Source organism: Trachypithecus francoisi, unplaced genomic scaffold (genome assembly GCF_009764315.1).
Source record: "Trachypithecus francoisi isolate TF-2019V2 unplaced genomic scaffold, Tfra_2.0 Lachesis_group17, whole genome shotgun sequence".
Classification (NCBI taxonomy): Eukaryota; Metazoa; Chordata; class Mammalia; order Primates; family Cercopithecidae; genus Trachypithecus; species Trachypithecus francoisi.
In genome coordinates this window covers 64,120,223-64,145,616 of record NW_022681462.1, presented here as the reverse complement: position 1 = coordinate 64,145,616, position 25,394 = coordinate 64,120,223, and the positions used below count along the sequence as shown (strand labels likewise).

Below are 25,394 nucleotides of genomic sequence, written 5' to 3'. Positions count from 1 at the left end.
ATATCCAGTGTATTTTAAAAATTAGACCTATTAATAGACTCATGATGATCAGTGTAAATAACTTTATTCTGATAAGTTAATTTTAGTTCTAATTAATTTAAAATAATAGGACATATGTCTATATCTCATAAAATTAATGTATTTGGTAGCTGAGAAGTGCACATTTTCATTTTTATGGCAGTTTAAAGCTGAAATCCTTTCCTTTAAAATAATTTTACAGTGGAAAAGGCATAAGGGGTGAAAACATTTAAAACTCTTAGTTCTGAAGAATGTAAATATTGATACCATAATTATCTAGGTTGATAACCTATTCTGATAAATTAATCTGATATTTGTTTATCATTTCCTTTGTGTTTTGCTTACACATGTAGAGAAACTAAATATTAACATTTTCTAATATTGTAATTTATTAGTACATTTTTATAATGTTATCTCTATGTGAAAAGAATACCATTATGTTCTTTTAGCTGGAACTGGAGAATCAGAATCTTCGTTTGATCAACCAAAACCAAACTGAAGAGATAAGAACAATGCAGTCAAAACTACAAGGTACAAATACTTTACTAAGATAGCTTAGTTGGACTTATTTGACTATATAGGCTTTTACTCTTTTTGATGTTTTAAAGATGCAATTATGGATATCATCCAAGAAGCTGTTGTCATAAAATGAAAGAGAATTTCTTTCTTTTTTTTTTTTTTTTTGAGACAGAGTCTTGCTCTGTTGCCCAGGCTGGAGTGCAGTGGCCGGATCTCAGCTCACTGCAAGCTCCACCTCCCGGGTTTACGGGTTTACGCCATTCTCCTGCCTCAGCCTCCCAAGTAGCTGGGACTACAGGCGCCTGCCACCTCGCCCGGCTAGTTTTTTTTTTGTATTTTTTAGTAGAGACGGGGTTTCACCGTGTTAGCCAGGATGGTCTCGATCTCCTGACCTCTGATCCGCCCGTCTCGGCCTCCCAAAGTGCTGGGATTACAGGCTTGAGCCACCGCGCCCGGCCGAAAGAGAATTTCTAAACAAACCAGAACTCCTGCACCCAAGCGAATGTTGGGCCTGAAAGTGGAAGGCAAAAAAGAGATGGAATTGATGATGTCTACCAAAGTGGTCACTACATAGATCAGAAAAACATGACTAAATACTAATTTTGCCTCTCTCTATTCTAAAAGGCCTTCCATCGGTACGCCTTTTAGAAACACACTAAGTTCCAGAGAGTCCACCTTGCTAAAAGTACTGTATAGTGACATTAGCCTGGGAGGTCAGACATCATGGATGATGGGTACTAATCTCTAATGGTGAGGACATTTTGCTCCCTCTAAGTGATGTAGTGCTATATCTCCCTGTTTTCTTGAAAGAATACAGGGGACTTTACCACACAACATAGTGAGTTAGAGGTAGTCGTATCAGAGAGACATGTACTCCAAAATTTCAGGAAATTTTGGCCTTAGAGAATAGACCTTTTAATGGGGATTAGGAGAGTCACAGATATCATACATTTGTAGCTGCATTGAAGACTTTGGAGGAAGCTTCTTGGCATCACACATGCCGAACACATTATTGAACCTGGCATTATTTGAGGGCAGCTCTGAGGCACTTCTGTGTGTTCTTAGATGCCTGAGCTGGTGGTTACTTGCATGCAAATGTCACAACTCAGTTCGTTCATGGATCACCAGTGTTCTAGTCCTTTCCCTATATGGATCTTCTAGATGAGGGTTTGAATCCAGTCAATTAGGAGAATCAATTGATAATCTGCTGATAAACTCAAGAATATCAGTGGTGAGATTGGTCTATTTTAAAAAACATGTATCTCCAAAATTATTTATAACTTTTGACTGGGTCACTGGGCCGGATGCAGTGGTTCACTCCTGTAATCCCAGCATTTTGGGAGGCCAAGGTGAGAGGACTGCTTGAGGCCAGGAGTTTGAGACCAGCCTGGGCAATATAGTGAGACCCCATTGCTACAAAAAAAAATTTTTTTAATTAGCTGGCCATGGTGGCACACACCTATACTCTCAGCTACGTGGGGGCTTGTTCGGGAGGTGAGGTGGGAAGATCGCTTGAGCCCGGGAGTTTGGGGCTGCAGTAAGCCATGATCATGTCACTGTACTCCAGCCTGAGCAAAAAAGAGAGACCCTGTCTCAAAAATAAATAAATAATAATAAAGTCCAAGAGATGAATTAAATTCGTGATTAGGTGCTGACCTAATCACTTCACTAGCTATCTAAATTCTTTACCCATCTCCTCTTTTATTTTTGTCTCCAAAGAAGTGATTAAAGCTCTTTATATTGTGGTTACCATAGACCAAACCTCCCCATCTGCTTTTTTCTCATGACTGAAAACTAAGATAAGCAGAAGTCATTACAGTTGTCATGGGATGGTTTGCCCCAAGGATGATCCAAGTTTCCTTTGGTTGATTCAGCAACCAGGACCTCAGTTTCTTTTTCTTCACAATGGCATACTGTGCACATTTTACCAACGCTGAACTGGTATTTGTCAATACTTGACTCTGCAGGAAGCTAGAGCTCTCTAGTTATTTATAATCTGTTTGTGTTTTGTTGTTGCTTAGAACTAACTACTTTTAAAGGGATTAGATATTTTTATTTCTCCAGTTAAAAATATTTTGAACATTCAAAATATATAAAACAGAATTTAAACATTGGGATGTCATACTTGTCATTGAAGGTTCCATGTTATTATACATCAATAAAGATGACCTTTAGGCTTTTTTCCTGGCAGAAAGAGTGATTTGTTCAAGTTTTTATATGCCTTGGTTCTATGTTTAACAAACTTCCATAAAAAATTCAAATCTTAATTTTGATTAATGACGTTGTAGAAGTTCAAGGAAAGAAGTCTTCCACTGTCTCTACACTAAAGCTTTCGGAAGGCCAGCGCCTGAGCAGTTTGACCTTTGGGTGCTTTTTATCTCGAGCAAGGAGTCCTCCTCAAGTAGTAAAATCTGAGGAAATGAGCAAGATATCATCGAAAGAACCTGAGTTCACTGAAGGAAAAGATATGGAAGGTATTTATGGACTACAGGAATTGATTTTGGCATTTTTTAAAAAGGAAAAATCATTTGCTAAGATTAATCCAAATACAGCTTAATTTTCCTTATTTTTTTCCCACAATTTGGTATTTTATCAGAATGTTTCTAAAGAGCAATACAGCGTTTAACCTTGTGTGTCTAATTATTTTGTGTTTTCTGAGAGCCTTTGCCAGTGACACATAGGAGAAACTGATTTTTCCTTCTTAATGTTTTTTTCCTGCTGTAGGTAGAAGGGGAGTATTTAAAATTAAAAAGTTTACAGTCCTACCTACAAGATAGTGTACTTGTTTTAGCTGAGTTTCAGATTAGAACTGTGAATTTCCTATTCATTAGTTATTTAAAATATAAAACATTACCTAATATTACACATGAAATTAAACATTGGCATAGCAAACTTCTGAAGAAAAAACCCTAGAGGATAAATTAATAACTGCTTTGATTTTCCTTTAATCCTTCAAAGAGGAAAATGTTTTCCTAGATATTTAAACCCTGGTCCTGTATACAGATTTCTACTCTTCTTCTTTTAGTCTTGAAGCACTTCTATCAAAAAGAAGAAAAAATCTCTCTAAATTTTGCTTCGTTGCACCTGTTGGCTTTGCCACCTCTAGCACAACCTCTTTTGTTGACTTTCCCCAGATATTTTAGAGAGACCTGAGTTTTCATCCTCTCTACTTTCAACTCCAAGTTCCTTCCCCCAGAAGAGAAAAAGCGTAATAATACAAGTTGTCTCTATACTTGGTTATGAAATTCTGAAAATGATACATTTTCCAATCAGAAGGCTCCTTTGCTCCTTGCTTTCATACCATTACTTACTTTGCTCTTCTCTTCTCTCTCTCTCTCTTTTTTTTTTTTGTTAGACAGGCTCTCACTCTGTCTCCCAGGCTGGAGTACAATGGCATGATCACAGCTCACTGCAGCCTTGACCTCCCAGACTCAAGCGATCCTTCCACCTCAGCATCCCTAGTAGCCGGGACTACAGACACATGCCACCATGCCCAGTTAATTTTTGTATTTTTTTGTAGAGACGGGGTTTCGCCATATTGCCCAGGCTGGCCTTGAACTCCTGGCCTCAAGCAGTCTGCCAGCCCTGGCCTCCCAAAGTGCTGGATTTACAGGTGTGAGCCACTGCACTCAGCCTACTTGCACTTTTTTTCCCCCTTTTGAGAAGCCGTTTTCATTTCCTTCCCTTTTTCTAACAGTCAAGTACAGCTGAGGTTGCCTGTACTGATGCTCTTGCTCATTTGCAAATTTAACAAACTGCCTAATACCAAATTTTAGAGTTTATTTGTTCAGCCTCTAGTTCCTTAATTATGAAGGTCCTGTCTATGTTTTCATGTTTTCAAAGTTTCTTTTCTACACTTAAGTCTAAAAGTTTAATTCCTTGTTTATGAAGCCAATGGTTCATTCTGTTAATTATGTTGTACATAAAAATAAGCCATATCTAAAGATATTTTTAAAAGTGTTATTCTTATTATAAAAACACATTTTGTAGTTATGATTAAACCAAAAGTAGAGCAAGGAAGGCTTTTCTGTGTTTAATTTTCTTCACGATTTTGCATATCTCAATGTGTCAAAGTTCAGTGCAAGGTTTGTTTCTTAACCTATAGCTTTGTATTTATTACGCTTAAATTTACTTTATTATAATTTAAATATTTAGTTGGAAGGAGGTGTCATTTTCTTTGCTTCTAAAATAGAATTCATGCTGTTCATTTTTTTGGTGATTGCTTTCTTTGATAGTCAAAGTTGCCCTGTTTCACATTTTGCTTCTTTTATTATCTCTCTTTAGACTCTTTAAGTTTTTTTTTCCCCAACATGTTTTTTTTGTAAAAACCAATTTGGAAACTATTATATTGACATGTTAGGGCTCTGAGTTTTATATAAAGCTTATAGTTTTCAAAAACTTGTGTTTAAAAAAGACAAGACTAACACAGGATAATGTAAATGATTTGTATGAAATTTTTGGTTTATTCCTTTAAAAAAAAAGTAGAGGCAGGGTCTTGCTCTGTCACCCAGGCTGGAGTGCAGTGGCTGATCATAGCTCACTGCAGCCTTCAGCTCCTGGGCTCAAGCAATCATCCTGCCTCAGCCTCAGTGGTATGTACCACAGGTATACACCACTGCACCCAGCTAATTTCTACAGTGTCAATTTCTACAGTGTAGCTACAAAAAGCTAAATGTACAGAAATATTATATTCTTAAAGGCAGCATGCTGATATGATGTATCCTTTTCTAGAAATGGAAATTCCAGAAAAGTCTATTGATAACCAAGTTCTAGAAAACAACAGAGGCCAGAGAACATTGCATCAAACCCCTTGTGGCTCAGAACAGAATCGGAAAACAGGAACAAGCTTTGCCACAGATGGTGGCGTCTCCCAGAATTCTGGGGCTCCAGTGAGTGACTGGAGTTCTGATGAGGAAGATGGGAACAAAGGAAGATCCAAGTCCAGATGTACATCCACCCTCTCCAGTCACACATCTGAGGAAGGGGTCCAGTGTAGCAGGATGGGGAGTGAAATGTATCTGACAGCATCTGATGACAGCAGCTCTATATTTGAGGAAGAGACTTTTGGCATAAAGAGACCAGAACACAAGAAGCTATATTCTTGGCAGCAGGAGGCACAGTGGAAAGCTCTAAATAGTCCTCTCGGAAAGGGAAATTCTGAAGCGAGTAAAAAGGAGCAAGATAGTTCCTCAGATGAACTGAATAAAAAATTTCAATCTCAGAGACTTGATTATTCATCTTCATCGAGTGAGGCCAACACCCCAAGCCCTATTTTGACCCCAGCTTTAATGCCAAAGCATCCTAACTCACTCTCTGGAAAAGGAACACAATTAGTGCCTTCATCACACCTGCCACCCCCAAAGTTAAGGGTTCCTAATGTTTTCAGTATAAGTGTAGCACTAGCCAAAAGGCACTTAAGCCAGCCACAATTAAGCTCTGACAGGATGTTTGGTACAAATAGAAATGCTATAAGCATGATACGACCACTGAGACCTCAGGAAACTGATCTTGATCTAGTTGATGGTGACAGTGCAGAAGTTTTAGAGAATATGGACACGAGTTGTGATGATGGATTATTTTCCTATGACTCCTTGGACTCTCCAAATTCAGATGACCAGGAAAACTGTGACTCAGCAAAGAAGGCGGCGTGCAGCAAACCTCCAACTCCTCCCCTGCACCGTTTTCCTTCTTGGGTAATTATAGCGCCGCACGTAACACATACACAGTAGTCTTTTTCTCAACACTCATTTTTCTTTCTTTTTTTTTTTTGAGAAGGAGTCTCGCTCTGTTGCCCAAGCTGGAGTGCAGTGGCGCAATCTCAGCTCACTGCAACCTCCACCTCCCGGGTTCAAGTGATTCTCCTGCCTCAGCCTCCTGAGTAGCTGAGACTACAGGCATGCGCTACCACGCCTGGCTAATTTTTGTATTTTTAGTAAAGACAGGGTTTCACCATGTTGGCCAGGCTGGTCTTGAACTCCTGACCTCAGGTGTTTCTCCTGCCTCGGCCTCCCAAAGTGTCCACACTCATTTTCAGGTTTTACTTTGTCTTTTCTTGTTTCCTTTCAAATCCAGCTTTGTTCTGACATTTTCCAGTTTTTAGACTACAATTTCTTCTCTTCCCTCACTGAGTTCTGAATCAATTGAGAAACAAGATAATGACAAGACAGATGGGAGATCAAGATATTGCCTTATTTACTGATAAAACTAATTTTAGAGAATTAGTGGGCAAATGAGCTTTCTAATACTGAACCAAAGATTCATCCATTCCCAGGAAGCCCTGGACCACCACAGGATTCTGCCAGTGAAGCCGTGTCCCTCTAAAACTTACCACCTTGAAAAACAGAACAGATGGTTGTTTTCTGCAGGCAGCTACTCCTCAAGAGAAAGGGGAGAGGAAGCTGCCAGGCTCTGCATGTCCAGTTTCTCCTTCTCAGCTTACCAATCACATTAAGCCACTCTTCCTCTTGGGGAGGGGAAAGTGAATAGGTAGAGAGGGATCAGCAGTGTTCAATTACTGGAGTTTCCTCTATGTGGAAGAAAACGTTGGGGGTAGGAAAGAAGGGTTCCCCCTAACTGTGATATTTTGGGTGAATTCTAAACCAGGACACTTAACTCTTATTAGTCATCAGTTTTTGAACTTAGTCATTTATTTGATTGGCTTTAAGATAAATTTAATTTTCTTTTTGAGCTTATATAGCTATTGGTTTCCAAAGCATCTTTCGACAGACCTAGAATAGATTAAATCTTCTTCCGTTGAAACATTGACCATTAGTAGGATAATATTGCTAGACTAAAAAAAAAAAAAAAATCCTGTATTTGAAATAAAATGAAATGATCTGTTTAATTTTAATTTTAATTTTTTTTTGAGGTGGAGTTTCACTCTTGTCTCACAGGCTGGAGTGCAATGGCACCATCTCAGCTCACTGCAACCTCTGCCTCCTGGGTTCAGGCAATTCTCCTGCCTTAGCCTCCCAAGTAGCTGGAACTACCGGTGTTTGCCACCACACCCGGCTGATTTTTTTGTATTTTTAGTAGAGATGGGGTTTCACCATGTTGGCCAGGCTGGTCTTGAACTCCTGACTCCAAGTGATCCACCCACCTCAGCCTCCCAAATAATGGGATTACAGGCGTGAGCCACTGCACCTGGCCTGAAATCATCTGTTTTATAGATTTAAGGTTTTCTTCACATACTGGCATAATTTAACCTTTGACCTCCAGAGAAACATCTGGATTGCAAGACTTTTTTGGTTTTTGGAGTCATGTTCTTTTATTATTATATTTTTTATTTTGTGACTGATGCAGTTTTAAGCAAATTAGGGCAGACATGTTTTTCTAATATAAATTCAGACCTTAAGATATATGTGTTCTTATTTGCTTTCAAGAGGACATTTTATTTCAATATCCGCATGAAACCTGTAGTTTATTACTAAATTTCGGATAGCACAGGAAAAGGGGAAGTTAATGGCATGTGAATCTCTGGAATTCCAATTATGTTATACTTTAGGCAGCGAGAAATTGAAATCTTGCCTATCTTATGATGTTGAGATTTTCAGAGATTTAGATTAGGCTTTTAAGTTCGTTTTATTTGGCAACCCATTCTACTATCTTTTTTTTTTTTTTTTTTTTTTCCCACTCTGTCTTCTCTTACTCTTCTGAAACTATTCAGTCCTGAAAAAGTAGTATTGCTTTTCAAAAGCCTTCCAGCAGACTGGCCAAGTCTGAGATTTTATTTCTGTGTTTGTTAGGTATTTTCAGGTTTCAAGGAAAAGAGATGTATTCTAGTTACCTCAATAAATATAAGTTTATTTTAAGAATTTCTAAGAGTTTATTTTAAGGCATAGCCTATCCTTATTGAACTAGAATACCATGCAGATTACAATAGTCACTCTAGAGGGACAACTTGTGATGAGTCAGCAGTACCTCTGCCAGAAACAAGTGACATCCATTGCCCCTGCTCCCAGTGACTCGGCTTGTCCTCACAGGCCTCCAGTCCCCTCTCTTGAATTCTGCTACTAACTACTTTCCCCCACTCTCCTAGGGCTTCAGACTGCCTCCCGTCTCCTGCTTGCTGCCTTATTGTTATATGTCTTTCTGTTGCTGTCTGTGTGTGTGTATATCTCACACTCAAAGAAACTGCATCTGATTCATTCAGCCAGACACTTTTCAATCTAAAATATTCCTGATAGTCAGAGATTTCATGCCAGTTACCTCTTAGGCCACTGGCTGTGCTGAAGAGGATGACCTTAGTTGCCCACTATTTCCTGGATGGTCAACTGTGTCCGAGTTAGACCCATTACAAAATTCAGGACATGTTGTTGTATGCATTAGGAACCGCCTGTGGTCCCTTTTCTCAAGGGGGCAGGGCTAATAACCTGTCCAGTACCTGTTTCAGAGATTTCTCAGAAGAGAAGATAAAACAAAATTCTACTTTTGGAACAAGATAATATAAATTCCATTGCAATTCTCATATTCATTTCTTGTTTGACTTTAGGTATTGCTTCTACTTGAGTGAAATGTACATTGATATAGGAAGGCGATAGCATTTAATGCTACTCTGTGTATGACTTCTGACTTCACGCTTTTCCTTTCTTTGTTTAACCATATTCCAGAACAGTAGAATATTAAAAGTGTATTTATGTGTAATCAATTATTGCGAGTGGTTTCTAGCTTAATGTTATAGCCCTTCATTGTTTTTCTCCCCACTGCCAACCATATTCTAGAATGCTAAGGATATTAAAGGTGGTGTTTATGTGTAGTCAGTGATTGTGAAAAAGCTTTCTCTTACTTTTTCTCACATCTTCAAAATAATTTATAAAACAAAAATGTGGGAAAAAGATAAATAATGGAATAATTAACAGATGGGGAAAAATCTCTGCAGTACTATTCACAATGGCATATTTTAGTTGGCACCGATGATGGTTTTATAATAATGCTGTACTCTAGTGAATCTTAAATGAAGAACAAATGAAAAACGTGTATTGAACGTAATCTTTTTTTTTTTTTTTTGGTTTAAATACCCTGTTCAAACTTTCTCTTTTATACTAGGAAAGCAGAATTTATGCTGTAGCCAAATCAGGTATTCGAATGTCTGAGGCCTTCAATATGGAGAATGTTAATAAAAGTAAGTGCTTTCACATGCTGCCACCTGGATGAATCTTGAGGACTTTGTGCTAAGGGATAGTATAATACAAATACATGGTACAGTCACAAAAAGAGAAATACTGTATGATTCCACCTAAAGGAGGTATTTAAAGGGTCAAATTCTTAGAAACAGAAAGTAGAATGGTGGTTACCAGGGGCAGGGTGTGCATGGAGAAACGAATTTATTGTTTACTGGGTATAGCATTTCAGATTTGCAAAATGAAAAAGTTCTATAGGTCTGTTTTACAACAGTGTGAATACACTTAACATTACTGAACTGTACACTTCAAAATGATTAAGATGGGCCAGGCATGGTGGCTCACGCATGTAATCCCAGCACTTTGGGAGGCCGAGGCAGGCAGATCATGAGATCAGGAGATCAAGACCATCTTGGCTAACACGGTGAAACCCCATCTCTACTAAAAATACTAAAAAATTAGCCAGGCGTGGTGGCAGGCGCCTATAGTCCCAGCTACTTGGGAGACTGAGGCAGGAGAATGGCGTGAACCCGGGAGGTGGAGCTTGCAGTGGGCAGAGATAGTGCCACTGCACTCCAGCCTGGGCGACAAAGCAAGACTCTGTCTCAAAAAAAAAAAAAAAAAAAGATTAAGATGGTTAATTTTATGTTCTGTGTTTTTACCACAATAAGAAAAGTTTAGAAAAGTGATTTGTATTGCTATTTCATTTGCTAAGAACTTCCTAAATGTCTAAATTCATTGGAGTAAAGAGTTGTATAAACTTTCAAAAAATGATTTCTAGGGTTGCTGATTTGTCTTTTAAAATTGAAATTCGTCTTAGTGTAGGGACTCAAATACTCTCAACTCTGGTGTGTCTTCTTTTACCTGAGAGAGACTAAATCAGAGAAACTGTGGCATTTCAGCTGCTTAAAATGGTAAAAATATAGCCTTCTATGTCCTTTTTTTGCCAGCATTTAAAACACATTTCCCCTTTCTTTATTTCTTCCAAAAAATTCTTATTGAAACAATGCATGCTCATTATAAAAAATAAAACCAATCAATAAGAACTGTCTGGAATAAAAAGAAATTTTCCTGTGGTTATTTTTACTACCTCCTCCCTATCCCACCACTAATTCATATGTTAGAGGTAACTGTTGATATTCAGTTCCTGTTCAGCTATCTGCAGTTCTTTCCATTCAAGAAATTGTATCCTTTTTTTTTTTTTTTTTTTTTTTGAGGCAGCGTTTTACTCTGTCACCCAGGTGGGAGTGGAGTGGTGTGATCATAGCTCACTACAGCCTCGAACTCCTGGGCTCAAGAGATCCTCCTGCCTCAGCCTCCTGGTTAGTTAGGACGACAGGTGCATGCCACCACACCTTGATACTTTTTAAGATTTTTTGTGGAGATGGGGGTCTCACTGTGTTGCCCAGACTGGTCTCAAACTCCTGGCCTTAAGCAATCCTCCTGCCTCAGCCTCTCATGGTAGGATTACAGGTATGAGCCACTACACTCAGCTAGGAAATTATATTCCAATATTTCAGCATCAGATTTACCTGACAAAGGCTTAAGAACAGTGGTTTTGGTTTTTGTTTTTGTTCAAGACCAAGTCTCGCTCTGTCGCCCGGGCTGGAGTGCAGTGGCATGATCTCGGCTCACTGCAACCTCCCCTTCCTGGGTTCAAGCAATTCTTGTGCCTCAGCCTCCCAAGTAACTGAAATTACAGGTGTATGCCACCATGTTCGGCTAATTTTTATTTTTAGTAGAAACAGGGTTTTGCCATGTTGCCCAGTTTGGCCTCAAACTCCTGGGCTCAAGCGATCCACCGCCTTGACCTCCCAAAGTCCTGGGATTACAGGTGTGAGCCACCGTGCCCCGCCAGAACAGTGGTTTTGATACCATGCTGGTAATAGGGTTATGAATAGTCAGAGAATATCTTCCTATGTACTGCTCACTAAATTGGTTGGTAAGCAGTTGCCTATACTTAGTTCTGCCCAGCCTGAGCAAAGCATGCATGGAGATTCCAAGGAAATAAAAGCTATGGTTCTTGCTCTCAAAGAGCTTACAGTCTAGTTGGGGAACTAGCACACATGAGGAAATAATGAACCATGTAAAAAAGTGTATAAATAAACCCGTAAATGCCATTATCTATAAAGTAGACTATACAGTTAGTAATCATGTATTAATTCAATTTCTCTTTAAATGGAAATTATACTAATTTGTATTCATAAGAAAAAGACCAATGTGCTAATTAGAAGATTTTTTTAAAATGTTGTTTCCTGTTTTTCTGTTTCAGATTCTGCTGCAGCCCTTTCCTATACCACATCAGGACTTTATACATCTCTGATATACAAGAACATGACCACCCCAGTGTATACAACTTTGAAGGGGGTAACTCATTATTGTTATTGTTAAAACATGTGCTTCTCTTCATGCTGGATCAAGGAAATCGTTAATCCAAGCTCCAGATTCCATTCTTAACATTTTACACAGGCTCTTCCTTTATAGAGAGTTTTACAAGTTCACATTAACATATCATAAAAAAGAAGCAATGGAAAGGTCTGGAGAAGACACTTATCAGAATATTAGAGGTCTGAGCCAGTTTTTACTGTGTCCCATGTGATTGATTCCCCCACCTTCCCATGGATTGTTTAAAGGAGACATATTATTAATAATGTAAATGAAAACTCCTAATTTAGGCAGATCTTTGTATCAGTGCCAGAGTACCCCTTCCTTGCTTGAAGTATTAATTAAAAGAAGGATTGTCAGGTATTGACAACCTTATGCTTTCAGAAATCTTTTATAATTGCTAATTAGAATTCAGGGTTTAACAACATGAGTTTGATAACAGCAAAATACATTCCCGAATTCCTTTTAAAAATCATAATGCTAGCCGGGCACGGTGGCTCATGCCTGTAATTCCAGCACTTTGGGAAGCCGAGGTGGGCGCATCACGAGGTCAGGAGTTTGAGACCAGCCTGGCCAACATGGCGAAACCCCATCTCTACTAAAAATATAAAAATTAGCCAGGCGTGGTGGCAGGCATCTGTAATCCCAGCTACTCAGGAGGCTGAGGCAAGAGAATCGCTTGAACCTGGGAGGTGGAGGTTGCAGTGAACTAAGGTCGTGCCATTGCACTCCAGCCTGGGCGACAAGAGCAAGATTCCGTCTAAAAAAAAAAAAAAAAATCATATCCTATGACTTCTTCCTGTAAAACTTTCTGTTATCTAAAAAGAGTGATAACCTTAGAGATTGATACAGGGAGGTTGTTCCGCTTTTCTTTAGGAGGTGACCCTAATAACTAGCAGCCTTTTCTTGGATGAGTGGTAACATTAGGGATGAATACAGGGAGGTTGTTCCACTTTTCTTTAGAAGGCGACCCAAATAAGTAGCAGCCCTTTCCTGGATGACTCATCTGGGTCAGAGGAAGAAGACAGCTCCAGATCCAGCTCCCGGACATCAGAGTCAGACTCACGCAGTAGGAGTGGGCCAGGCAGCCCCAGAGCCATGAAACGAGGTGAGGGAAAATCACAGGCATATGAGGCAACTCCAGATCGTTCTGAATATTAATTGGGAATTTTATCTCCATAACAGGATATTTTTTAAATTAAAGAACTTGCTTCAGACCCTAGTGAAAAGAACTTTAGCCTATGACTGATATGTTTATAGTCCTAATTCTCTTCTTAATTCTCTGTGATTTCAAATAAATATATAGTCTTTTGTGTTTTTTTTTTTAGCCTTTTAGCATCTGTGAGAGGGAGATCACTTTATTGTTGGAATAAAGTGAGATAATTGGCCAAAATGAGGTTTCTCTCTTGGCATTTTGGATAATTTGTGAAATAGACGTATTTCAGCTAGATTTGTTACATTGCTAACTGGCAGAAAATATACCTTAAAATTTGTCAATTAATCTGATGTTAAAGTGGAGAACAACCAAAGCTTTACTTGGGATATGTCTATGATTTTTAGTGGATTCTGTGTGTGGGTAGCGGTTACAGAGAGATCTACTTCCACTAAATGACATCTGTATTTTATGAAAAGCCCTTAATGCAGCATGGTGTGTCTGTTGGTTTTCAAACTGTGTTCGGTGGAACCTCTGGGTACTTCCAGTCCCCTCGACTTCAACTGGAGCTGCTCAGCCTTCCTAGGATTCACATTTTGAGCTCCCACTGGTCTTCTTGCTCTCAACTTGCCCCTCTATGGCCAGAATCAGGTTATGTCACACTTTTGCTGGAAACACTGCAGTGGCTCCTCACAATGGATATAAGGATTTGGTCATGTACTTGACCTCATCTCCTTTCTTCTGTGTACTCAGCTGCAGCCTCACTGGCCCTCTTGCTGTTCTGGGACATGACAGGCATGCTTGCGTTTCAGGACCTTGGCACTGCTGTTTCCTCCAGCTGGTGTTCTTCCCCTAGATGTCTGTATAGCTGACTCCCTCACCTCCGTCAGCAAACGCTGCCTTCTCAGTGAGGTCCACCCTGACCACATCACTCAAATTGCAGCCCTTTGTCTTTCTTCTGTTGCCAGATCTTTTTATTCCCTTTAGTCTGCTCTATGTGTTATTATTCCATAGCACCTACTGCCTGTTTGTCAGTGGTCTCCTTCCACTAGAATCTGTTCCACGAGAGCCAATATTTTTGTTGTTTGCTCTATCCCTAGCATCTAGGACAGCGCCTGGCACACTGGCCCTGGTCCTGGGAGCCTGAGATTTGTGTTCCAACATTGCCCCTGCCTAACTCTTTGACTTTGGACAAATCCTTTAATCTCTGGGCTTAGTCTCCTTAGGGCATTAGCCATGACAATCTGTGAGGTCCCTATAGGTCTAAATTTTTGTTTATTCTATGAAAAATAAAGATATTATAGCAACTGTTACTTGTCTGAGTCAAATAAAAAGTAGTGTCACAAGAGTGGCATTGTTCTAAGATGTCCCTTAAATGTTAATACATATTTTGAAAAATTACTGAATACTTTTATAAATAATTACCTAAGTCCTCGATTTTATTTAATATATTCTAAATCTCCAATTGTAGTGACCTACGAAATGTGGCTTGCAATTCCCAAGTCATTCTCTGTAAAGGCAAATGAATTATTGTATAAATGATCCATTGAATTTTATGTTATAGCTGCTGGCAAGTGAAATAAATTGTTTATATCTTTCAATCTTATTGCTTCTCTTTTATGAAAGATTTAAAAAATCTGTAAACTGCTTAGTAGTTTATGGAACTTGAATGAAAAAATACTACTGAATTGTGTTTTTTTAAAATGTGAAGTTACTTTAAAAGTGATTACAGAAGTTAAGAAATGTAAAATGTGATTGTGAAAATCTCGATAAATTAAGCTTCAACATTTGCCTATATATCAATGTGTAAATACACATATTTTTAATTCTTAATAAAAGATACATGAGACTATTGCATATATTTTATATATGTAAAATAGCTGTGATTGTAATCATACCAAAATATGATTCCTGTTCCTTTCACTTCCTTAGAGATTTACGTGACAGTCCCTACCCCTTAGTTCTGTTTTCTGCTTTAAAAGTTATTCATGTTGGGAGGCCAAGGTAGGCAAATCACGAGGTCAAGAGATCAAGACCATCCTGGCCAATATGGTGAAACCCCATCTCTACTAAAAATACAAAAATTAGCTGGGTATGGTGGCACGCACCTGTAGCCCCAGCTACTCGGGAGGCTGAGGCGGGAGAATACTTGAACCCAGGAGGCGGAGGTTGCAGTGAGCCGAGATTGCACCAGTGCACTCCAGCCTGGCAATAGAGTGAGACTCTGTCTCAAAAAAAGAAAAAAAAAGTTATTTATGGCCAAAGGAATGAGAATAAATCTAGTCTAGGGAGGCTTATGGTTTAGGAATAATTGCATTCTGTAGGAACACTCAGAGCCGGTGTTTGGCCCTCCCCAGTATTAAATACTGACTTGATTTCTTTCTTTGTTCTCTTAGGTGTGTCTCTCTCCTCTGTGGCTTCTGAAAGTGATTATGCTATTCCTCCTGATGCTTACTCCACAGACACGGAGTACTCACAGCCAGAGCAGAAGCTCCCCAAAACTTGCTCATCTTCCAGTGATAATGGGAAAAATGTAAATATTGAATATGATTTCAAAAAAGTAATGAGTCAGTTTGAGCCTCCAAAAGGAAACTGAAAATGCTTTTTTCTATCTTTTAAAAATTAGGAACCACTGGAAAAATCTGGTTATTTATTAAAAATGAGTGGTAAAGTCAAGTCTTGGAAGCGGAGGTGGTTTGTTCTTAAAGGTGGTGAATTACTTTACTACAAATCTCCGGTGAGTGAAAAATGTTTTCTGTTTAGAACGTAATTTCTCAAACTATAAATCAGATGCCTGGTTGATTTCCTTCCCATAATGCAAGTAATGATACAAAGCATTTCTTATTTTTACTGTTAAAGTTAATCACTTTCCATTTGTTTTTCTCTTTCATACAGAGTGATGTAATTAGAAAACCCCAGGGCCATATTGAACTTAGTGCATCCTGTAGTATTTTAAGAGGAGATAACAAACAAACAGTTCAGGTACTTAACTTTTTTTTTTTTTTGTATTATGCCAAACTCAGTTCTCAATTATCCAACCTAATGGAAAGGAGATTGGATAATTCAATGTTTCTTTATTCACTTTGATGCCTCGAAAGTATGTGAAACTCCAAGAATTTTTGTTAAAACTATAATGTAAGTTAGGTTTGTGTTGGGTGACTCCCACCACACTTTACCTTTCTTCCTTTATACTCTTCTTTCCTCATATTTAATCTCCTAGGTATTTTCAGCTGTCAAACTGTGAAGCTATTTTAAGGAAGGGTTATCTGGTAAATGAATTCTCAATAAGATGTTAGTTATATAATGTACTATGAAATTCAAGAATGTTTGTATTTTAATATAGAATCTGAAAGTGATAGTTCTTATATGAACTTCAGATGCCATAACACCTAAGTGGGAAATGTATTGGTGAGCAGAGGGACTGTACTGCCAAGCAAGTCACACTGTAGGGGTAGCTGCTGCCCATTTTACTCACACGTAAGGCCAGTCTTGCCAGAAATCTGTTAAATTTAAAACACAGGCTGTTGAGATATTCTAGTATATGTAATTTAAATTCAGACACTTTATTTCTCAAATGTCTTCAATAACCATTATTTTCTTATATTGCTCGTTTGGAGGGTGGAAGACAACTTTGCCAGAAAGGTACATTATCAATGTTTCCAATGAATTGTACCTGAAAACCTCTCAAAAATTTAGAAAGGAGAATCAAGGAAAGATTTGTCTTTGGTCATGGCAGTTAGGAATCATTTGTAAGCTTCTGAAATATTTGGAAAATCTGCAATGTGGCTAATTTGAGACTGGAAAATTCTGAGTTCATAATATCTAATCACATGTTAGTTCCAAGAATTTCTCTTCTTATATGCAAGATCTTATTTTACTTATAGTTGATTTCTTCATTTGTATTAAGAAACCTCTTGTTTAGTTGCTAAAAATGTATTATTTTATTATAATCTTTAATCATTCTGCTCCTCATTTCAATAAGTAGGAACTTGGCCGGGCATGGTGGCTCACACCTGTAATCTCAGCACTTCAGGAGGCTGAGGCAGGTGGATCACGAGGTCAGGAGATCGAGACCATCTTAGCTAACATGGTGAAACCCCATCTCTACCAAAAATTCAAAATAATTATCTGGGCATGGTGGCGGGCAACTGTAGTCCGAGCTACTTGGGAGACTGAGGCAGGAGAATGGTGTGAACCCGGGAGGCGGAGCTTGCAGTGAGCCGAGCTTGCGCCACTGCACTCCAGCCTGGGCAACAGAGAGAGACTCCGTCTCAAAAAAAAAAAAAGAAAAAAGAAAAGTAGGAACCTGTAGCACATTTAAGCGAGGAAGGGAAAATGTGACAAATAAACAAGATATAAAATCGTAACCCCAAAATTAAGTAAACTGGAGTAACAAAATTATTTCCACAAAAATTTAATTGCTGTAATTCTCACAAAGTGGTTAAAATGTTCTAAATGCTATGGAGTCATTTATTTAGAACCTGGGACTTGAGGTTTAGCACGTTTGCTTGCATGTTAAGTGATGACGTTTGAATAATGAACAAGAAAATGCTAACAATCCTAAATCTTCACAATTTTCTTTCCTGTACCTTTCTCGTTGCATTCTAGTTGACCACTGAAAAACACACATACTATCTGACTGCAGATTCTCCCAATATATTGGAAGAGTGGATTAAAGTGTTACAGAATGTCCTTCGAGTACAAGCTGCCAACCCACTTTCCCTGCAGCCTGAGGGCAAACCCACCGTGAAGGGATTGCTCACTAAGGTGGGAACCTCCCTCCTCTGCATAGCAGTGTCCCAGGCAACTGTGGGCATGAGCCCATGATTGCTGAAAATGGGATGTCAGAGCATACATATATTGAATATTTATATGATCCTGGGGATAGGAAAGGGTGTTTTTAAGTATGATGCCCAAGGCAAAAGCTATAAAGATGAAAAGAAGACAAATTTGACTATAATATGTAAAAATGTAAAGGCTCTATTAAAAATTCTATCAGCAGAATTTTAAAAAGAAGGATTGAAAAACTTTGAGGAGGTATTTGAAACATGTGAAAACTGGTTAATATCATTAATATTTAACACTTTTTTTTTAACCAGTAAGCAAACAATGAATACCAATTGGGGGAAAAGGAACAAAGGACTCAATGGGAAAGGAGAGCTCATCGAGGTTGGAAGGAATACAAATGATCAATAAGCATATGGAAAAACATTTTACTGTCACAATTTTTTTAAAAGCACAGATTGAAATAATAGGTGTCACTTTTTAAAATCTGGTGAAAAGTAAGACATTTTTACAAATTTTGAAATCTAGTATTGACAGATTAAGAAATCTGCTGGTTTCTGCAATTATAGAGGCAGTAGAAAATAAAAGAAATCTGCTAGTGAGAGTATTACTCTACAAGGCAGTTTGGCAGTATGTTGGCTGAAGTGTTAACTTAGCCAATAATTTTGAGTGAACAAATCAATATCAAATATTTTAAACACACACACACACACACACACACACACACATTCATATGTATCTCCTTTGATCCAGCAATCTCCATTTTAAAAATTTATCCTTAGGAAATGGTCTTAATTTGCGAAAGATTTAATTATGAGATGTTCCTCGCAGCATGTTTCTTTTCCTATTTTAAAAAACGAGGTATGACTAATATATCTGAAATGCACAGATCTTAAGTGTAGAGTTTGATTAGTTTTGAAAGCTATTTACTGTTGACTCTATTAAGATGCAGAACATTTCCATTACCCCAGAAAGATTCCTTGCACAGCATGATTCATAATAAATAAAAATTGGGATCAACTTAGACATAGGGTAAGGTATAGCTTAAAAAAATGTTTGTACAACCATATAATGCTTTACTATGCAGCCTTTTAAATGTTGTAAAAGAATATCTAATGCTATAGAAATATGATGTATTGTTAGGTAATAAGTAGAGTGCAGTGTTACATTATTATCCCTTATTTGTTGTAAGTATTTATAGAAAAATGTCTGAATGGGAAATATACCATTGGTTATCTCTGTGATGTTGGTTATCTCTGTGATTTTATTTTAGTTTTGCTTAATTCTGTTGGCTTTTTTTTTTTTACAATAAGTAAGTATTGACTTATACTTAATATTATTTTTAAGTTTTAAAAAGTCCTATTGGTCACTTTTTTAAAATACAATAAAATATTTATACACACATAATCACTCCTCATTCATGTACTCTGATTAGGTAAGAGGTGGAAAATTAGATGGAAAGGAATAATGCTATTGTGCAGTTTATACTTATTAATAATGTGGGAATGTAGGTGGGAGCTATTCCATAATATTTAAAAAGACTGACAACTATAGCAAAGGTAAAAAATAATTCACCATTGCATTAAACAAAGAGATATACTATGTATTATGTTTTTTCTAAAATACGACTATGAAAATGTTTTCTTAGTTACTGATGGGTTAGGAAACAAAATATTTGCACAATACTTTTCCAGTGAACACACTGCTACTTTCAATCACATTCTTAACTGTAATTCATAATAATGAGCTATGCTCTTGTTTCAAGGACCACATATGTATATCAAACCCTGAGAATTTAAGATGATCCCATGGCTAAGAGTTTATTACTTCCCCCACAATTAGGTTTTTGTTTGCTTGCTTGTTTTTACTTTATCAGCATGGCATGTCAGTTTCTGCTCCTGTAATGTTTCTGTGATTCTCCACTTCCCATTTCACAATTGCATTTTAAATGAGCATGAGTAGGTGGGATTCTCAGATGACTAAATCATTAGGGTTTATAGCCAGGATGCTTATTAAGTTTCCTTCCTGCCATTTGTGCTTGTCCACCCCCATGTTTTCACCCTCAGAACCTTACGAGACAACAGCTTCCCTCAGTTATTCTGAGTGACTTGTTCTGAGCTCACATTCAGGCTGCAATATGAGATACTGTCGAATTGCATTTGAATACCTTGGAGGGGAGGAAGTTTTCTCAGGTTGTCACGTTGTTATTAGTAAGTACAGAATAATATAGGTAGATGCTAAGAACTTGACTAATTTGATTCTAGACATTCACTCTTGCAATTTTTATTTTAATGCTTAGGAAGAACATTTTCTATATAAAAATTCAGTTCTTTAAAAAATGAAAATTTATTACGCAGTTACCACATGGAGCACAATGTGCTGAAAGATACTAAGATGAATAGGCCTTGTCCCATTCCTCAGAGAGCCTCATAATCTATTGAGAAAGAGGGAGACAAAAGCTTATTTATAATGATATATGTAAAGTACAATTATTGAGATGTGTCAGGAATGACTTCTGAGAGAAAATTTACCAGTGCTGAGACTTCAAGGAGGAGTAGGAGTTAGTTATACCAAATGGGAATGGGCGGAGGGGTGGTACTCCAGGCTAGGAGACAGCATGAATGAAGGCTTAGAGTCTCGAAGCAGTGGCTCACACCTCTAATCCCAGCACTTTGGGAGGCCGAGGCAGGCAGATCACCTGAGGTCAGAAGTTGGAGACCAACCTGACCAACATGGTGAAAAACCATCTATACTAAAAATACAAAAATTAACCAGGCGTGGTCGTGGGCACCTGTAATCCCAGCTACTTGGGAGGCTGAGGCAGGAGAATTGCCTGAACCTGGGAGATGGAGGTTGAAATGAGCTGTGATTGCAATATTGCACTCCAGCCTGAATGACAAATGAAAGTCAGTCAAAAAGAAAGAGAAGAGAAGAGAAGAGAAGAGAAGAGAAGAGAGAAGAGAGAAGAGAGAAGAGAAGAGAAATCTTGAAGCAGTGCCAGCTGCACTGAGAACAAATCCTTTGGAGAAAAAGCTAGAGGGGCCTGTGGAGGGTGTAGAGCTATTTTTGTCTTTTTAAGGACTTTAGTCTTTATCCTGAAGGATATTTGAAACCCTTCAGGGTTTGTAACAGGAGCATGGGCATATTCATGTTGCTAACAGATTACTCTGCTGAAAGGAAGATGAAGTAGTGGGAGGCAAGGTGGAGGTTCTAAGAACAGTTAAGGGAGTGGTTCCCATGAAGAGGATGAAACTCTGAAGGGGTTACAGGAAAAGAGAGGAGAAGATGAATTTAAATAATGGTAAGAAGTAAAATCTTTAGTTTGATTGAATTTGGGATTAGGAAGTAGAAGAGATAAAGATGCCCGGTAGAAAGATGATAGCCGATAAGAGAGAGCTCAGGAAAGAGGAGCAGTTTTAGAAATATTAGAAGGTTATTTTGGAAGACATCAGGAGCTGATAGGACGTCTTAGTTAAGAAACCCAGCAGGCAGCAGACCACCAGTCTACATCAGACGAGAGTGCTGGAGGGCTGGATTGGAGAGCGGGATTAGAGGGATCATCAGCATACATGTGGCAATTATGGGAAATTATGTAGGGCAGGGGAGAGCAGGGGAGCACTTGTAAATTTCAGGGCACAGTAAGGAAATGTGTGCAGAGATCTGAGAGTAATGCCTGTGACTGATCTAGTGTCACATGTGCTCAGAGAAGAAGGTACATTGCCTTCAGTGGGTTGAAGGGTAAATGGGAGATTAGTAAGTGAAGTATTTAAGTTTCAAGGACTATCTATACCTTTCAGTGCGTTAGAATCAAGCTGGAGGGAACCTGGACTCAGGAGAGGCATTTTTTAGGGTGGGAAAGATGTGCCTTGGGTTTACAAAGTAAGGGGCAGGCATCTGGAAGAGGGGAGGAGGGAGATTAAAGACAAAGTCCAGAAGAAGTGGGTGGCTGGACGTGGTGGGAAGGCATACTGGAAGGACTGAAACTGGAGGAAAGGTGAGGAAGGGTGCAGACAAGTATCTTAAGTTTGTGGGACATTGAGTGATATCATGTCTAAAATCCTCAGTTTTCTTGATGACCATTATCCCGTAAGACAATGTTATTTACTAAGAGTGGGGAGAAGGATGGAGAATAATCATTCAGGAAAGTAGGATGTACCCAAGGATAAACAGAAGGCTTGATAAGTATTATTGAAGGCCCACCAGACTTCCTGATTTGAGTTTATATTGATTATTTTTCTCTGACATCTTCAGATGCCCAGGAAAAGGAGCAGAGAATTTACATTGCAGTAAAGTGAGGATAGTGGTTTTTTTCTAACATTTTATTATACAAATTTTCAAATGTGCAAAAAAGCAGAATAATTTTACAGTGAACACCCATATTCCCATCACCTTGTTTCTATAATCAACATTTTACTTGCTTTACCACTTATCTATCAAGATGATATTTGAAATTAATGTTTTATTATGGGCATTGCCAACATATATGTGAAAATAGAGGGAATAATATAATGAGCCCTCATATATTCATCATCTAGTTTCAACAGTTATTAATTATGGCTAATATTATTTCCTATAAGCCCCTGTAACCATCTGTCTCTTGTTACATTCTTCACTAGATTATTTCAAAGCAAATGGAGATGGAGTTTTGTTGAGTGGGTTTGTTAGAAGCATAGGAATACAGCATAATCACAGGCCCCGGAGCAAGAGTTGTTTCATGATCAAACATGGAAACCCAGGTTGGCAGAGAAGGACATGGGGCCGGGGGGTACTGATAAGCTAGAATAAAATGGAAGGATCAAGGAGCTTAAAATTATGAATGAGGTCAAAGAATAAGAGTGTGGGCCAAGCATGGTGGCTCATGCTTGTAATCCCAGCACTTTGGGAGGCCAAGGTGGGAGGATCACCTGAGGTCAGAAGTTTGAGACCAGCCTGGCCAACATGGTGAAACCCTGTTTTCACTAAAAATACAAAAATGAGCCGGGCATGGCAGCACACGCCTGTAATCCCAGCTACTCAGGAGGCTGAGACAGGAGAATCACTGGAACCCGGGAGATGGAGGTTGCAGTGAGCCAAGATTGTGCCACTGTGCTTCAGACTGGGCAACATAGTAAGACTCCATCTCAAACAAACAAACAAAAAAACCCCAAGAATAGGATTGTGGTAAGTGAGAGGGGGAGGGAAGCAGGAGGAACTGGGAGGAAGTTGTGATCAGAGAGTAGAAAGTAAACTGCAGAAGTGGGATTTTGTCTGTAAATCCCAGTGAAGAAAAAAGGATTAGGGTATGGCTGAGGGGATGGGTGGCAAAAGTGGAAGGACAGCAAAGGTTATTGGAAGTGAAGAGAGCAAGGATGTGGAGACAGTGTGGCCAAGAGGCAAGGGCCAGGGTGGGAACCAGACTGCCTGGGCACAAGTCTTGCCTCTGCCACTGACCACCTGTGTGACCTTGAAGAAGTTACTTACAGGCTCTGTGCCTTAGCATCCTCACCTGTAAAATGGGGATAATAATAGAGCCAACCTCACAAGGTACTGAGAGGATTAAATGAGTTATTTAAACATATAAATTGTGTTAGAACAGTGCCTGGCATGTCATAAACACACACCAAAAAAATGCTAGCTATTATCATCTGAGAGTTTCACCTTGATAGTGAAGTCAGCAAGGCTGGTGACAGGATTTGTGGTGGAGAGCACTACAGGGATGGGCTTATGGGGAAGGAGAGAATACCATAGGGGCTTATGGTTTGTGCTGTGGCAAAGGGCTAATTGGGATATGATGTACTGTTTGTCTTCAAAATTTCAAACAAAACCAATAGGAACTACCTTTGTTATGGAGGCATGGTAAAAAAATGACTCTTTTAATTAGTTCACCTTGAGATTTGAGGTTGCCTTTAAATTTTCATGAGGATTCTTCTAGTATAATTTGTTTTCTAATTTTTTAAAGAGTAAGTCAGGGTTTTAAGAAATTCTAGGCTGGACGCGGTGGCTCATACCCGTAATCCCAGCACTTTGGGAGGCCGAGGCGGGCAGATCACGAGGTCAAGAGATTGAGACCATCCTGGCCAACATGGTGAAACCCCGTCTCTACTAAAAATGCAAAAATTAGCTGGCCATGGTAGCACACGCCTATAGTCCCAGCTATTCGGGAGGCTGAAGCAGGAGAATAGCTTGAACCCGGGAGGTGGAGGTTGCAGTGAGCCGAGATTGCGCCACTGCACTCCAGCCTGGGTGACAGAGCGAGACTCCGTGTCAAAAAAAAAAAAAAAATCCTAATGTAAGATTTATGTATAAAGATAGATTGTTAAAACACAGCTTTTACAGTGAATTGGCAAAGGTCTTCATTAATTTGCAGTTCTTCAAAGGCATACATTGTTCTCTTTTAAAGATAAATCATTTCAGAAGCACACTGTCTATAGCCAGATGCATTATACTTCAGTTTTCGTGAGACTTCTTTCTGGAGATTGTTTAAAGAAGAAAAGAAAAAAACACCCCACACAATGCTATTTAAAGCTTCCAGGATATTTGTCTGTAAATATGTTTCTAAATTTAATTAAATTGAAACATGTCTCAAATGAAACATTTTTTGTTTTCTCTCAAACAGTATTCTAAATCCATCAAACTGTTAGGTGGTGGATCGTTTGCTTAAACCATAGCTTTGAAAAGCCCAAAGGCTGACTGGGTTTATGAGTTTAAAAGAAAACATGTTTTCCTTCTTATTCATAGTGAGGACAGAAGCGTTTATTGAGTAACCACTGTTATCCCTTATTTACATTTTCGTATTTGGCTCTCACAATAGCCCAGTTGTGAGCCTCTTTGCACTCTTGATGAGAATATTTAGCATACTGCTAATTGTCTGTCTTCCTCACAAGGCTGTGAGCTTCCTGAGAAAGGAGACTGTATCTTGTTCAAATCTGTTTCTCCAGGACCTATATCACTTACTGACTATTCAAAGTCAAGAGCTAGGTTCAAATTCTGTCCCAGTCACTTAACTTAGTACCTGATATATAGGAGGTACTCAATTTACAGCAATAGCTTTTAACATTATTTTATTACTTTGTATGATTACTTCTAAGAAGGCATCAAATGTTTTTGAATGAATGACTCTTTTACATTTGGGAAATTACTAGAATTCTTTAGGTTTTCATCTTCTCACTTCTTTTTTATTTTTACTTTTTTTTTTTTTTTTTTGAGATGGAGTCTGCTCTGTAGCCCAGGCTGGAGTGCAGTGGTGTGATCTCGGCTCACTGCAACCTCCGCCTCCCGGGTTCAAGCAATTCTCCTGTTTCAGCCTCCCGAGGAGCTGGGACTACAGATGTCCACTACCGTGCCTGGTTAATTTTTGTATTTTTAGTAGAGATGGGGTTTCACCATATTGGTCAGGCTGGTCTTGAACTCCTGACCTCAGGTGATCCACCCGCCTC

The 25,394-nt window shown here is 38.7% G+C and overlaps 1 protein-coding gene across 4 annotated transcripts in view; it reads left to right on the top strand.

The window, feature by feature from the left end:
- PLEKHH2 (pleckstrin homology, MyTH4 and FERM domain containing H2) overlaps positions 1 to 25,394 on the top strand; it is a 131,649-nt gene that overhangs the window by 53,104 nt on the left and 53,151 nt on the right. For all 4 annotated transcript variants that reach the window (XR_004428348.1, XM_033175858.1, XM_033175859.1 and 1 more), the window contains exons 6-15: positions 468 to 549; positions 2,826 to 3,011; positions 5,269 to 6,230; positions 9,583 to 9,658; positions 11,929 to 12,023; positions 13,005 to 13,149; positions 15,591 to 15,727; positions 15,821 to 15,931; positions 16,090 to 16,176; positions 17,803 to 17,961. Coding sequence is in view for 3 of the 4 variants with exons in the window: in XM_033175858.1 (XP_033031749.1) it covers positions 468 to 549; positions 2,826 to 3,011; positions 5,269 to 6,230; positions 9,583 to 9,658; positions 11,929 to 12,023; positions 13,005 to 13,149; positions 15,591 to 15,727; positions 15,821 to 15,931; positions 16,090 to 16,176; positions 17,803 to 17,961 (2,040 nt within the window). In the remaining variant the exon portion in view is untranslated. The remainder of the gene's footprint in view (positions 1 to 467; positions 550 to 2,825; positions 3,012 to 5,268; positions 6,231 to 9,582; positions 9,659 to 11,928; positions 12,024 to 13,004; positions 13,150 to 15,590; positions 15,728 to 15,820; positions 15,932 to 16,089; positions 16,177 to 17,802; positions 17,962 to 25,394) is intronic.